Source organism: Rattus rattus, chromosome 7 (assembly GCF_011064425.1).
Source record: "Rattus rattus isolate New Zealand chromosome 7, Rrattus_CSIRO_v1, whole genome shotgun sequence".
NCBI lineage: Eukaryota > Metazoa > Chordata > Mammalia > Rodentia > Muridae > Rattus > Rattus rattus.
In genome coordinates, this window is record NC_046160.1 from 83,891,817 (window position 1) to 83,907,535 (window position 15,719).

At 46.3% G+C, this 15,719-nt stretch overlaps 1 protein-coding gene across 1 annotated transcript in view; it reads right to left on the bottom strand.

Moving 5' to 3' along the window:
• Window positions 1–15,379, bottom strand: part of Pygl (glycogen phosphorylase L) — a 36,279-nt gene extending 20,900 nt beyond the window's left edge. Inside the window, exons 1-4 of the mRNA XM_032907882.1 lie at window positions 14,961–15,379; window positions 10,112–10,213; window positions 6,986–7,064; window positions 4,036–4,139 (exon numbers count right to left, since the gene is read on the bottom strand). Coding sequence (XP_032763773.1) covers window positions 4,036–4,139; window positions 6,986–7,064; window positions 10,112–10,213; window positions 14,961–15,203 — 528 coding nt within the window. The 5' untranslated portion in view covers window positions 15,204–15,379. The remainder of the gene's footprint in view (window positions 1–4,035; window positions 4,140–6,985; window positions 7,065–10,111; window positions 10,214–14,960) is intronic.
• Between the last annotated feature and the right edge of the window lie 340 nt (window positions 15,380–15,719).

Genomic DNA, 15,719 nt, shown 5'->3' on the forward strand with positions numbered 1-15,719 from the left:
AAAAGGTAGGAAGATCACGGCTACAGGCTCATTACAGCATGCCAAGGAGCAACCACAGATGCTGTGGAATGGGCAGGACCCTTCTTGTCTTCAATTTCCGCCTGTGGATGAAGAAAGCAGGCTGTGAATTTAGCCTTTCACGTAACCACAAGGATCTTTGAAAGCCCTAATCGCTGAGGTATATGAATGTGTGGAGCAGGTGGGAGACGAGCTTTGATCCCCGCATCCAAGTGGGTTTTGGGACTCTATTCCATCCGAGAGGCTCTGGAGGGATGATTCATAGCATCGGCTCCTGGGAGTGAAAGAGATGGCTTCCAGACTGAGCATCTCCGTGGAGGACTGACCAGTGGACTCCAGAAGTCAGCTCTGCCATTGTACTGCTGATAGGATTTCAAGAAACACTTCCTCAAATGTGGGGCACAGAGGTGAACTTGTAAACAAGTGCCAAGAATGCTAACAAGTTTTGCTTCCTCAGAACATAAATGATTCAAAAAACATGTCTAGGGAACTCCAATAACTCAGTAAGGATGACTAGAGGCTGGCTGGGTAGTGGAGACCATGACTGTAATAGGCTTGGCACAGGTTCTAAGAGACGGAAGGGACATCCTGCGAGCGCCTTTCTGCCTCCTGCCAGCCTTCTATGGCAGCCTGTGTAATGGCATCCCTCTCTTCCTTCCAACAGCCAGGTGTTTTCATGCGGGACTATCTCTGATCAGGTTCCACGTTCTGTTAGAGTTGTGGCAAGTCCAGAATTTTAACTGTATACTTATTTTCCTCAGAGGTTCAGTCAGCACACTTTATGCAAATGTTCTTTGAATAGACTCAAAAGTTTAAAGTCCACCAGCCTCCAAAAATCTTCCCAGCTGGCGGCTTTGATCTCATCAGCACAGTCTGTATTTGCTGTTGGAGGAGCTGGGATGCAGGCAAGCAAGGTGTGGGAGGGCTGGGTCTGCTGGCGAGCAGGGTACAGGCTAACGAGTATGACACAGGAGAGCAGAAAGCAGGTGAGTAGGCGTCAGAGGAGCAGGTGATCAGGGAGCAGGAAGGAGACCTAACACAGTCTGAAGGGCCACAGACTTCCTGGCATAGGCGTTTTGTCTCCACGGAAACGGTCTTTTTACCATGTGACCTATTTTACATTTGCCCTTTGTCATTCCATCTTGGGAAACAAATTAGGTGGTGAGCAAAACTGTGTGTCCTGATTCGTTGTTTTTTAAGTCATGATTAAAGAAGTGTTGATGTCTAATGGGGCTAACTTTGGAATTAGCAGGAGTTTTTGGTATTTCTCCTTCTTTCCCCTTTCTGCTCCTCTCTTCATCTCTCTCTTCCCCCTCCTCCCATCCCCCCCTCTCTGGACAGGGTCCCATGTAGTGCAGGCTAGCTCCAACTTGGTAAGCAGTGGGGGATGATCATTGATCCTCTGGCCTCCACCTCACAAGTATTGATCAACACAAGTGTATACCACCACAATCTGGTTTATTTGATGCTGGAGGCAGGGGGCCAAACCCAGGGCTCTGTGCATGAGAGGCAAGCATTTTATCCATCTATAGCCCCAGCCTCTCCTTTTAAAATCGAGGACGTTGTAAACCTATACCTCCTTGATCGACAGGATTAGGAATGAAATTGGAAGGGGAAACGCATCTGAGGAATTCTAGATTTATTCGCTGAGTTTCTTTTAATTCTTTTATACGTCAACAGCTTAAAAACCAAGAAAAGAAAGTCTGAGGCAGTCTAGAATACAGAGAGCACCACACAGTCTACTTTCCAGGACTGAGGATGGACGCATTATAGTTCTTTGGTGAGGTTGTGTGGAAATGCCGGCCATATTGGAAAAATCTCTGCTAAACCCAGTGCACAGTGTAGAACTCTAGCTACTTCACCTGGGGAAGGAAATCGATTCTTTCATTTCTACAGCTTTCTGTGTTTATAAAAGCACACATTTCTTATGGAATTCGAGGCATGTGGGAGAACAAACAGAAGATAATGAACACTACCCGAAACCCATGTTCCAAAGATATAATGCTGAAGCCTTCCTATATGGTTTTCTTATATTTTTTAAAAATAAAGATTGATTTATTAATTAAATTTATGTGTCTGCATGAGCTTATTGGTATCACATGCATACCGGAGCCCGTGGAGGCCAGAAGTAGGTCACAGATGCCTTGGAACTGGAGTTCCAGGTGACTGCAAGTCTCCACATGAGGAACGGAACCTGGTCCTCTGCATGAGCTGTACGTGAGTCCACCGTAAATAACCTATTCCTGAGCCACAGCTCCTGCTCCTGGTGGGTTTTCCTTCCTCACCTACTTCTCTTTCCTGGCCTCTCTCAGACACGTGTATTCAGTCCAGTCATGTAATTCTAGGTCTTCTTTTGTCCCCAAATAACATAAGTGCTTTTATATTTTAATAAAACTTCTCAAGCTATGTCTGTTTGTGTGCCCACTCCGCATGCTCTCCTAGTAGTTCTGTGAAATCGGCATCTCCATTGTGAAGACCAGAAAGCCAAGGCTCACACTGCGACGATCTTTCTATGTGGAGTGGAAGTTAGATCTCCATCAGAAATTAGCGCCAAGTCCTTCCTCTATTCCAGGTTGCCCCACAGTTTATTTTCTTAGTGCTAGGTAAAAATACACAGCTCTTGTCCTAAGCAAAACCTGGAATTATAGTTTACACCTCTTCCATTCCCAAAAGCCTCCTTCCTAAACTTGGCTTTTCACTTAAGGTTCCCACCAAGTCTTTGGTTCCTTACTTAGTGGCCAAGGACTGGGAGAGGGACAGTGAACTGGAGCCCCTCGACCGCACCTACGCTTCTCATGTATGGGTCATTTCCTCACACAGCCCACGATGAGCTCCGAGCCTTCTCCTGTTAGGCCCTGAAGTGCAGCACACTTATAGAGCACAGCGTTTAGAAATGCAGTTTATACATTTTTTTTTTTTTTAAAAATGTGTGAATGTGAAACACAGAGAGGGAATGGGCATAGTCTATACTTAAGATCGGGGGAGGTTCATAGTGCCCTTGACCATGGACTCAAAAAGCTACCAGAGAGGAAAGAAACCAATATATGAGATTTAAGCAGGTCTAACTACAGTGGTCTGGATAGATTAGTGTATGTTTATATAGAACACAGTATTAAATATGTGTCAGGTTTATTTTATAACAGTCAACAAGATTCTTTATAGGACATTCACTCATGTATCATATAAGACAGTCATGGGCAGAAGGGCGGATGCCCATGTGCTGAATGTGGGTGCAGAATCTGTGGACACGAACCCCAGTTGACCAGTAATGCGATCTGGGGAAACTCTACTTTGGAAGACACTTGGTTTTCCAGCTTGTACATTGGCAGTGTGCTTCTTACCATGGAGAACTGCTCAGGAAACCACAGTTCTAACCACAAGCCTTATTTCGTGTTTCTGTGAGCTTTGAGACAGAATATTGCACACAAAAGCAGCCCACAGTCAGGGCTCAGGGGTAAGTATTTTCAGAGTTCCCTTGTGGGGTTGGGGATTTAGCTCAGTGGTAGAGCGCTTACCTAGCAAGCACAAGGCCCTGGGTTTGGTCCCCAGCTCCTGGGGGGTGGGGGGGAGAACAGGAGACAGACTTCCCTTGTGAGGCCTCATTCTCCATGCAGCAAAACCCAGTTCCTACCCAGCCCTCAGGAATGCACTTTCGGTGAGCCCTCACTACAGGCAGACCCTTATGGTGATTCATTGAAGAATATTTTTCTTAATCATCACGCGGTATTGTTATCACTGTCATTTCATAAATGGTACAGTTGGGAGTTAAAGCGGTTAAGAAGCAGGCTACGAGCCAGCTATCGAGAGGCAGGCACCGTGCCAGGTGCCCTGGATCTGGAGGTGAATGACACACACAGGCTGTTTGCTCAGGAAACTTACCCAGTGGGGAGCTGACTTTGGAAGTGTCCACTGTTGTCAGCCGAATGCCAGAGAAATCAGGGAAGTGCTGTATGGAAGTCCCACACTATTCACCCGCCAGAGCACAAGGAAAGAGGCTCAGGTGACAGCATTGCATACCTGCCACCCTTCTCGGATCTTCTGATTGAAGATTCCATATTCATAACGGATGCCGTATCCATAGGCTGCAAGCCCCAGTGTTGCCATGGAGTCCAAGAAGCAGGCTGAATTTGACCACGTAGACAAAAAGACAGAACCAGCGGACTTAGCATCAACGTCAAATCCTCTTTTAAAAACACAGAAGCCACACAAGTCTTCCCTCAGGCACAATTTGTTTTGCACACAGAATTGCTGCATGGACTTTGCTGGTTTTTTTTAATAACCTTTTTTAAATTATAGAATTAATTACCATAGAGAAATTAGAAAACAGGGAATGTAAAGATGTTTAAAGAAAACAGATATCTCCCTCTTCCTAACCATCTTAAATAGCGGTTGAGTACATGATAGCATTGTCTGAGGACAAATAGAGACGCTACCTACATTGGGTAGGTTGACTGTTGTCACCCTGGTTGCTTTTCTGAGGGAAGCTGCCTCTATTCCTGACTCCTGAACTGTCATTCCAAGAGATTGAAACTTACATGAGACCTGTTCTGACATGGCCCCCAACTGACTGATGGAATCCCACAGCTCTTGGGACACTAGATGCCATATTCATTCCTGTATGCTCCAGGAAGGTAGGTCATATGGGTCAGGAAGTGGATTCTGTTTCACTGATCTAAGCCTTTTGAACACTTGTAGTCGTTCTATTTCCTTCACCAGTGACAGCTATTCGTCTTGGCAGCAATGGCATCCAATCCACCCAGAGTGCTAGGATTCTGCCGAGGGCAGGGGGTTTCTATGGAAGACTTTCCTTGCTGTCTTTGTCTTTTGTACTGTGAGGGGAGGGAGAGAAGGGGCATGGAGACCCAGAATCTGGGTACAATAAAGTCAGCCCCAACATCCGGGGCTCTTGTTCTGTGATCACCATGCCAATCTTGATGTGACTATTTTCTTATTATATTTTCTGTTATCCAATGACAGAGCATCTGAGCTAGAAGGGCCAATCAGCAGGTAGAGAAGGGATCTATCTAGTGCTTAGATACAATACAAAGGGTTACATCAATCAGACTGTCCCTCTTGGGAATTTGAGCTGTTAGGGAATGAGGAAACCTAGAGAAGGAATTCCAACTGGAAAGAACTGGAGAGCTATCACACAAAATGAGAGAGCCTGGGGTGGGTTCATGGTCCAATTCTAACACAGAGCCATGAACACAAAGGACTGAGTTGGTCTAACATGGCCAATCCCTGCTTCGTCTGGCCTGTAGCTCTTGGCATTCCACTGGGCCTGACAAGTTGACCCTTAGAGCCTGAGCTCTCAGGGATTCCAACTTCCACAGTCAGGCAAGAGGCTAGGCCATCTGAGCATGACCCAGCCTCACCTGCAGCTCTATTTTTCTGGCTTTCCCAATCGTGAAGGAGCGAGGCTATGGAAGCCTGGACCAGAGCAGAGTGGACACTGCTAGCCAATATTGAGGAGTTGGTGTTTCACATAAAAGCAAAACAGACCAATTCTTGTTCTTGGGTAGACTTTCCACCAGTGCTGCCACCTTCCATGGCTCAGGGAAGCCTGGGAAGTCCTCAGATAAGTGCACCACAGGACAATGGCAAACAGCTCACCTGAGGAACTTTTATGTACTTTACTACTGGTAGGGGCACTAAAGCACACTGCTGCCAATGTAGAAAGTAAATGACTTCCTAGTAACTTGAGAGCAAATGACAAATTAAGAGACTTTAAAAAAAAAACTGTGATAGCCCCCCCCCCTTGGTGGCTTCCTTTAATTCTATTGCTAATCTCTAGGAGTCATCAGGAGCCACCAGGAGCATTTAACACTCAAACTCAATTTAGTATTTGAATTCCAGACTCTCCCCTGTGTCTCCCTATATAGGTAACTCAAAGAAGATACATTTTTTTCTAAGAACCTAAATAGTATCACTTTGTATGGGTTTTATTGGGCCTTGCTTTGTTTTGAGCTGGGTGATTCACACAGACAAGTATGTCTATATCAGCATCCTTCTTTGAAGTTAGGCTGCTTTTAATGGGGTTTGAGAAACAGCACTGTGACATCCCGTCCCTGTGGTTTCTCTTATCTTCTTGTGCACACGTTGCACTGGGTGTCTGCTTTGGAGAAATTCTCCTGAACGTTGGACCTGCTTGGTTACAGGCTATGGTGCTTAATAATCAGGTCAACCTGACAGGATCTAACGAGCTCAGGTGACAAGTCTCTGGGGATGCCTGTGTGGGTTATCTGAGTTAACTGAGGTGGGAAAAACCCATCCTGAATCTGGAGGCACCACCCCACAGTCTGGGGCCCTCAACTGTGTAAACAGGAGAAAGCTGGTTGAGCATAAACATTTATTTTTCCTCTGCTTCCTGACTATAGATTCGCATGACCAGCGGCCTTGGGCTCCTGTTACCATGATTTCCACACTGTGTCTTAGAACTCTGAGCAACCATAAAGCCTTCTTTCCTTCCTTCCTTAAACTGCTCTTGCTGGGTAATTTGCCACAGCAAGTAGAGCTAGTATTATACTCTAAGTATTTTCCTCTCTGTTCTCTGAAAAGCCGTTCGTTCGTATGTATGTGAAGAAGTATTGTAATGACACCACTGCCCGCCAGTCAATCAAAATACCGAGCTGAAGCCTGCAAGGCAAGAGTAGAGTTTATGGGAACTGACTGGCCATAACCAAACAGCAGTGGTGTAAAGGGTGGCTTTGGAAACCCTTCAGTGAACAGGAAGGAACTGGCTAGCTTTGGGGTCTTAAGCAATGTCTGAAAAGGCTTTAAGCAACGCCTCTTTTCTATGTGGAACTGATCAGGCTACAGGGGAAGGTCAAGAACGAATGCGTCTACAGTAGGGACATGCTTTCTCCTTCTTCTAAGAAAGCCAGTTGGCTCTTCTAAGCACGGTTGTGTATCACACCCAACAAGGCACACATCACCCAGACAATAACTCGCTCCTGCGGCCACTCACCAGCAAGCCTCCCAAGACCACCATTGCCAAGCCCAGCATCTTCTTCAATTTCTTCCAACTCCTCCATGTCCAGCCCGAGCTGAGGAGAAAGGAGGACAATATTGGACATGGATGCACACTCAGGTCATTCCAGAGACAATTCCACTTACCAAGGCACCGGCCAGCTACCAGGGCTAGCTGTGTGCTTGATCTGGCATTGGCTCCCTGGAAGCTTGTTCTGACTGCCTGTCAGCTGCAGAGGCTAGCAATCGTGGGTGCCAGTGGTACACGATGCAATAGCCAGGCTCAGAGAAGCATGAAGCTTTGGGTGTCCATTATGGACACTGACCCTTAGACAGGTTGCTAAATCTCCCTTGTGAAAATGCGGAGGCTAAAAATACCTACTTAATTTAGGGTTGTGAGTCAAGTGAGGTTATATGGACAAAGCAACAGCATTAGTCTTGGGCAGATATGTCCTATGTTAGTTATTTCTTTAAAAAGAAAAAAGTATGGGGCCATCAGGATGGCTCTGGGCAAATGCATTTGCTGCTAAACCTGATGACCTAGTTCGATTCCTAAGACAAACACGACAGAAATAGAGAACAGACTCTCACGTGTTGTCCTCTGACCTCTACATATGTGCTGATGTGTTACAGCATGAATATGTTTATACACACACACACACAGAGACTAAATGTGACTCTTAAAATCGAAGCAAAACAAATTAAAAATATGACATGAGATTAGAATCAGTACAGTTCCAAGCTGACTGACAGTAACTGGGCTGGGTGACAGGAAGAAGGTGCAAGGTCAGACTTTTCAGGACAGACTGGAGTTCACCTTTGCAAATTCACAGGGTGTTGTCTCAGTAGAGTCAAAAGCTGCAAACTCCAAACCAGTTAGTGATCCATGCCCGTGAGCAAGGATGTCTGGCACCAGCAGGAGGCCTCATCTATAGCTCGATCAATGGGGCCAGAATCCCTGTTCTTTTCTCTAGGGTGGTTTGGCAAAGCACCTCTTTGAACATAGGGACGACTGCTAGATCCCTTCTCTGAAGTGCTGGGTGGGAATCACGATCCTGAAGCCACTGGCACTGCACCCCGGTTAGAACAGCACAGAGTAGACTGTAGATCGCTTATTTTCTGGGGAAACTCATGGTCCGATGAATTCAGTGACCTGTTCTCTGTGGACTAGATGACAATCTCACCCAACCCAACTAAAGGGTAGCGTGCTGTGACATGCCCTTATCTAAAACTCATATGCAGTCCCCAGATTAGATAGTTTTAAAACTTGTGAGTCAGTTCTCTTCTATCACTTAAATCTCAGGGCTTCAGGGCTTGACCTTGGGTCATCAGGCTTGACAGCAGGCACCTTTACCTGCCGAGCCATCTCAAAGGCCCTCGGATAGCTTTTAATGGGAAAGTGATTTCGGTATTGAAAACATGCACGTAAGGAGGGGCTGCCTAACATGATGCCCACGCTTACTCTGGGCCATGTTTCTGGACCCCTCTCCTTCTACTCCACTAGTTTCTTATGTAAGCATTGACAATTAAATCTTATGGGAACTCAAGCAGGGCTCCGTATCATTTCAGAAGGATGGGGCTTCAGGATTTGCTCCCCGATGACTAGGGTTTCCTGGGTCCTCATGCAGCCAACGCTCCTTGCTAACTAATTCTTGGGTTCTTGAAAATTGCAAAGCAGAAAATCAAGACAGGTTTTCAACCTTAACCATGAAGATGAGGCTATGCTTACAGGATGACCCAGGGAAGGTATGCAATTTTTCTGCTAATGTTAAGGGACGTAAAGAAGGGGAAGTGTAGGGGAGCTGCAGTGGTTCTCTGGCCGGAAGTGCTCCACCTTATCTGCATGAAGGATGCTCCCCCTGAATGACAAGGAACAGATCATACTGGGGACCATCCCAGCCCTGGGGAAGGGAGCATTCTGACCCATGTCTCATTTGGATTTGTCCTTGTACATTTACTCTCCGTTCAGTCACACAAAAAGGTGAAGGATCAATTGTTTTAGGTGGAGAGTCATCAGTAGGAAGGGATGAATATATTTAAAAAAAAAAAAAAAAAAAAAGAGCATGTTAGGACTGCCTTAAAGGGGAGTATGCGTTACATCTCATTAGGCAAGAGAGAAACATGGTGACGGGTTTTCAAAAGCTTAATATTTCTGTTATTCTGATGTATCAATAACAGTCAAACTTTGATCATTTCCTTTTTAAATATTTAGTTTATGTATGTAAGTACTCTTTGCTCACTTCAGACACACCAGAAGAGGGCATCGGATCCCATTACAGATGGTTGTGAGTGGTTGCTGGGAATTGAACTCAGGACCTCTGGAAGAGCAGTCAGTGTGTTTTTTTTTTTTTTTTCTTCTTTTGTTTGGAGCTGGGAGACCAAACCCGGGACCTTTCGCTTGCTAGGCAAGCGCTCTACCACTGAGCTAAATCCCCAATCCCTCAGTCAGTGTTCTTAACCGCTGAGCCATCTCTCCAGCCTGTGATTATTTCTTAAAAGGTAGCCAGAAACCTAAAGTAAAAGGCTTGTGATTCCCATAATAAAGCTTTTTGTTGGTAGTGGGTTTTTTTTGTTTTGTTTTTCTTGGGGGGGGGGTTTGTTTATTTGTTGTTTTTGTTTGTTTGATTGTTTTGTTTGAAATAGGGTAATCTGTGTAGCCCTGGCTGCCCTGGAACTAGCTCTGTTGACAAGGCTGGCCTCGAACTCACAGAGATTCCTGTCCCAAAGGCTATGATTAAAGGCATGCACCACCAGCGCCCATCCTTAAAACTTTTAGGAGGTTCATTATAAAAATGTAAGTTGTTTCAGAAATTACAAGACTTTGGCGGCAATATAAAAAAGTCATGTGTGATAAGCCATTCTCCGACTCCTTCCTCCCCCCCCTCCCGGGTCTAGTAGGTAGACCAGGATGGCTTTGAACTCAGAGATCAAGCTGCTCCAACCTCCCCAGTGCTGGCATTAAAGGCGTGTGCCATGACACCCAGGCCTGTTTTCCAACTTGTGTATCCATCTCATTGTTTGCAACAGCCATCGAAGGAGCACCTTGTCATGTGCACATTTGTGTGAGTTAATGTGAGCTTGAAGCGGAGAGAAAGAAGATGTGAGACGCACGAGAACAACATACCTGGTAAATAGCCTCATCGCAGGCATTCTGTAAGCCAAGGTTGATCATGGTGTTCTGTAATGTTCGGCCCATGTAAAATTCCAGAGAGAGGTAATACACCCTCTAAAATGGAGAAAAAAGTCCATCACCCTTCTGTGAGGTCAAGCATGTTTGTCAACACACATAAAAATGCAAATCCATGTTAGGCCACCAATAAAAACCCATCTGGGTTTGGGCTACTTTAACTTATGTTCACCTGAGACTCCTGCAGTCACCTGATGAAGTCTTGCCCACCAACAGCACCAGGAAACTGTGCTATCCACTATTTTTGGCCAAGTAATTTGGTATCTTTTATCTTCAGAAAGAAAGAAAAGCAAGCTCATTGTTAGTTATAATTGGACTCTTTGTGTTAAATGCGTGTGTGTGTGTGTGTGTGTGTGTGTGTGTGTGTGTGTGTGTGTGTGTGTGTGTGTGTTTCCCTGTTCATGAGTGTCATGAATAAAACATGTTTTAGGCAAACAGTTGAATTGCCTTCCTTCACCTTTCCCTCAAGAGGGTTGTTTTCTGACCTTGGCATTTAAGAAACACACGGACTAGCGCCCACACTCTGTGACTAGAGCATATTCTTCCCTCACTGACAGCTTCTCTTTGGAATGAAGACCACCCCAGGGAGTCTGTGTAGCACTTCCTTCTAGCAAAATTTCCCTAGGCTTATTAGCGTTTGTTCTTGATGGGATGGCAAATTTCCCCATGGATTTGGAAACTGTTTGCCTTTGGCCTGGGGAAAGCCAGGTAAATATGAGCAGAGGCAGAAGCGAGAGGCACAAAGTTCAGATCTGCTTCCAACGGTTTCAAGGCAAGCAGCTTGCTGATTTAAAAGGGTGGATGAGTGAGCGAACATAGAGGCTTTTTCTCAGGACCCTTTGCCCTCGGCATCAGTTACCCAGCTCTCCGACAGACACAGAACAAAACAGTAAGAGTCTGTTCAAGTCAATGCAAATTTTACACACTTCCCATTTCCACAGAATAAGAAGAACCAAAATTAAAAGTATCTGGGCAACATAATAGTAATAATAATAATAATAATAATAATAATAATAATAATAATAATAATAATAATAAGTAGTAGTAGTAGTAGTAGTAGTAGTAGTAGTAGTAGTAGTAGTAATTCATGTAACAAATCATCATTGCACCAACTAAGAAATTTCACTTTCTCACTTTCATTTTATGAAACAGTTGATTCTGAACCTTCACAACATGGTCAACATTGTGCCCTACCAGAACATCTAATACTGCTGCCCAGAGCACAGCATTTTGTCTAGCTTCTTTGAATGTTTATGGGGAAACTTCTGGGCCCTTGCTATCCTATTAGATATATGCCCATGAATACTAGAGAAAGAGACCTTTCTGGGCACACTCAGGCTGCAGAGTCAGAGCCCTAGGCCTGGGCTCCCGTGCACGAGGCCCCAGGAAAGAGCAAGCCTGTCAGACTACAGGTATGGTTAGCTCAGCTCAGCCTTCATGTGTATTTTCACTCTCTCTGACGGAACAGAGCCTGTTTTCCTGTTTTAGAGATCTATACAAAGCTCTTTCACAAATACATCCATACCCCATACTTGGAATTGTGAAGTTACACTCCTGGAATCATGACATTTGTGCAAAGCTTTTTGAACTTTCTTTCAAGTCCAGAGCAGCACTGACTTAAGTTCCACCAGCATGAAAAACATCTTAAGAATATTTAAGGTGTTTCCAGGTCTTCTAGATAGGATTTGCTCGGAGTATCTTTATATATGAAAGACTTTTTAAAGGCGGGAACTATAGGGGATTTCCTATTTTTCTTACAAGTAACATTTTTTCGAGGGAAAATATACTTTATATTTGAGAATATGTAAGACCTTGGAAAAATAGACCTTTGTTCCCTCAATGCCCTATGGTTATTCATTACATATTTTTTTCTTTTCTTTTTTTTTTCTCTTTTTCTTTTTTCTTTTTTTCGGAGCTGGGACCGAACCCAGGGCCTTGCGTTTGCTAGGCAAGTGCTCTACCACTGAGCTAAATCCCCAACCCCTCATTACATATTTTTAATGATCAAATATTTGAATATCTTCATGAACCTTGTAAACTGTGTGCACAAAACACTCCTAATATTGTATGTGCATTGTACAAAAAATTACAAAAGGTTTGAAAAGATAGAATAAGGATGATACAACACGATAAATGCTTTAACAATAGTTTTTATGTTGTTTCCAGCACTAACCAGCAGGGCCTGGGCGCTGCTGTCTGGGTACACTGTCAGGTGTTTAAAACATGACAACAGATCTGAGACTTGCATGGCAGGCAGGAGTGGTACTTAGAGACCAGCACAGGGGTGTGTGGGGGGGTGGTCCTTCAAGTGGAGGGCAGGATCAGGAAATGGTTAAATAGGAGAGGAGGAGGATGGGAAGGTAGATGCAGGCAGGTAATGGCAGAGGACAGGCAAGTTCACCTGAAAGGGGATGACCTCAACGTGCTTAAGGACAATGTCAGGGTCCGCACCCAACCTTAACAGTGTCAGGATGTGCTGTTTTAGGAAGCTCGGTGAACACAGGCCTGAACTGCAGTGGGGCTGTAGATGCCTTCGGGAGCTGACAGAGAAAATGAAGATGTAACTGAAGTTACAGCTGGAACAGGCCAGACAGTAGCCCAAAGCCACTGAATTCGACTACCCGGAGGTGTATGTCTGCTAGCCATGGCCAGCCCCTGGCTGCCAGCCTACAGCTCTTGGAAAGTGAGGTCACAGCTGAGAATCCATTACAACAGACCTGCAGGGCCTCTCACCTAAGCAGAGACTGGAAGAGAGCAGCAAGTTTGGGGTGCCTGTGTGCAGAAATTTGAAAGGGGGACTGTAAAAGAAAGCCAAAAGCTAACCCCCAAGTTTTGGGTTGCAGTGACTGTCATGGTGGTAAAACGGAGCCATTAAATTAAAAAACACAGAGGGCAGGGCTGGAGAGATGGCTCAGTGGTTAAGAGCACTGACTGCTCTTCCAGAGGTCCTGAGTTCAAATCCCAGCAACCACATGGTGGCTCACAACCATCTGTAATAAGATCTGATGCCCTCTTCTGGTGTGTCTGAAGACAGCTACAGTATACTTCTACATAATTGCATAATAAATAAATAAATAAATAAATAAATATTTAAAAAAACACAGAGAGCAGGTCAGGATTTCAAGGAATGTGGCTTGAGTTTCTGTGTGCTGAGTTTGAGGAACAGGAAGAGGCTTCAGTATGATGAAACCTTTGACATGCTTACACAGGAATAGGTGACTTGTGGGCACACCAGGGAGCAAGGCACCAGGGAGTGAGGCTGGGGAAGGAGCTTGTGCACACCTCCTAGTTTTCCAAGTTCTCTTCAAGGACTGCAGCTGTCCAGCTTCCACAGAGACCATCATGCAGCAAACACTGCGAACCCACGTGAAACCAATTTTTAAGAACACCCAAGCTCTTCTAAGAAGAGTTATGCAACATTTTCGCTGCTTCCCCGCATTGTAACCCTGTCTCGCTTGCTCTGCCCTTGTATAGGAAGGAAGAGTGACAAGAAAAACTAACCATTGAACCAGGAAGATCACCACTGGAGGAGAAATAACAGATTTCTCTGTGCTATGATGCTAAACGCTGCAGACTAGCGCCTGCGTTTGTGTTTCTGAAATGTCGCTCGAACTCAGGCAAGTCCGGGTCCACCTCTAAAAATTCTAAGTCAAGGTGCAGCACGTTGCATCGACAAAAAGATACAGTACACGAATGTGGACCTGAAGTGTTTTCTAAGCAAATGTTTAGATTGGGAAGGATACATATTAGCAGTTGTTCTGTTTGGGTCGCAGTCTGCTAGGCTCCTACAACCACTATGGTTGTATCGAACTATGGGAGTTTATCTCCCAGTCTTAGAAATTCCTATAGTTCTCAGGCACAAATGATAGACATAACTTTTCAAGTTGTTCTTATGTGTTTTAGAAACACCTCCTAAGTATATAGACGTATTTCCCATTGCCTCCAAGATCTGCTTTAACCTTTTTCAACATAACTCCATAGCCAGTTTCCCCAGCTTTCTCTTCTAGAACATTCACTACCCTCCATTAAAGGGGCTGTCTCACATAGTCCCTCTCCCTGCAGGCTCCTCCCTAACCTTTTTCATTAGCTCTGGTTCTTTTCCTAGACTGGTCATGATGGGGTGGTGGTCCCTCTACAAGTCTACCCCCAGAGACTGCGCACTCTGGCCCTTGGTAGAAATAGGAACCGTCCCGGAAAGGCAGTGTCCCCCACATCTCCGGGGTAGGCCTCTGGGAGGGAGGGATAGCTTTAGGTGAGTCTCTTGGCAAGACCCATCCGGTAGAAATCAGAAAGTTCAGGAACTGCAGTCTACACTCACTGATCTGGGCCCTCCCTACCTCTCCCCTGCATAGCTGGGCTGGGCAGCCCCGAGGCCTGGGCCGGGTCACTTTAGAGGAACTCTAAATTTTCCTCTCCTTTCCTTAAACATTAAGCGCGATCCTCTAAAGCTAGGCTTTGTATGTTTTTGTGCCCCTCCCAGCCCCTGCGCGCCCAGAGCGGATTGTCAGCCCCCTCCACACCTCCCCGAACCTAGACACATCGCATAGGAGGCGCCCCGGGGCCCCTTGGTTAAGTGCTGAGTAGGCACGCCATAGTTTTCTTAGTTCACAGGAGAAGGAAGCTCTTGCCACCAGCCTGTCTCCTATCTCACAGCACAATGGTGCCTTGAGGATGGCACAGCGCTGCGGGGGAGGTGGGAGGAATGGCCCCATAGGTCCCACTGCCCGCCTAGACTTCGGGATCAGGACAGGGAGTGGAGAGAGAACGAATGCCCTTCGCTTGGTACCTTGGGGCACTTGTCATAGTAGTGCTGCTGTGTGCGGATCCAGCGCCCCACCAGGTGGTCGCGCACTGTGTGCGCAAGGGCGAAGTAGTAGTCGCGGGGGGTGGCCACATTGCGGTCCTTGACCAGAGTGAAGTGCAGGTGACGGTTGAAGCCCTTTTTCAGCTCGGCTACGTTCTCCACGCCCACGATGCCGCGGATGCTGATCTGCCGTCGCTTTTCCTGGTCGGTCAAGGGCTTCGCCATGGTTGCGGGTGGCGGGAACTCAGAGCCGGTCGCCGGGCTGCAGGACTGTCCACCCCCCACCTTACATTCTGCTTTTGAGGCTCTGGGGAGTGGGGATCCGCCCCTCGCCTGGCTCCCGCCCACCCGCGGCTTCCGGAGCAACACACCCCCAGGGGGCGTGGGAGCCCCAGGGCGGCGCTGCAGCTGCGGGCACCGCCCCTTGGCCGCTCCCAGAACGTCCGGGTCACGTAGCGCGCGGAGGCCCCGACCTCGTCTGCTGGTGTGGAAGGAAGCCTCGTCTGGCTCTCTAATTGAGTTCCCAGCAAAGCCATTGGCTCTTCTCAGTGGGTTCCACTGTGGCTTCGCAGGGGTGACACTGTAGGGTTAGTGTGATTTAACCCTAATTGCCCCCGTCTTGCTTTCCAGTCTTAGGCATAATCCTATCCTGTATCCTACGGTGGGCAGGGGGGGCTCGGTTTAATTTCTTTTTTCTGTGGATACAGGACTAGGGTTTCTTGACTCCTAGACCAGGCTGGG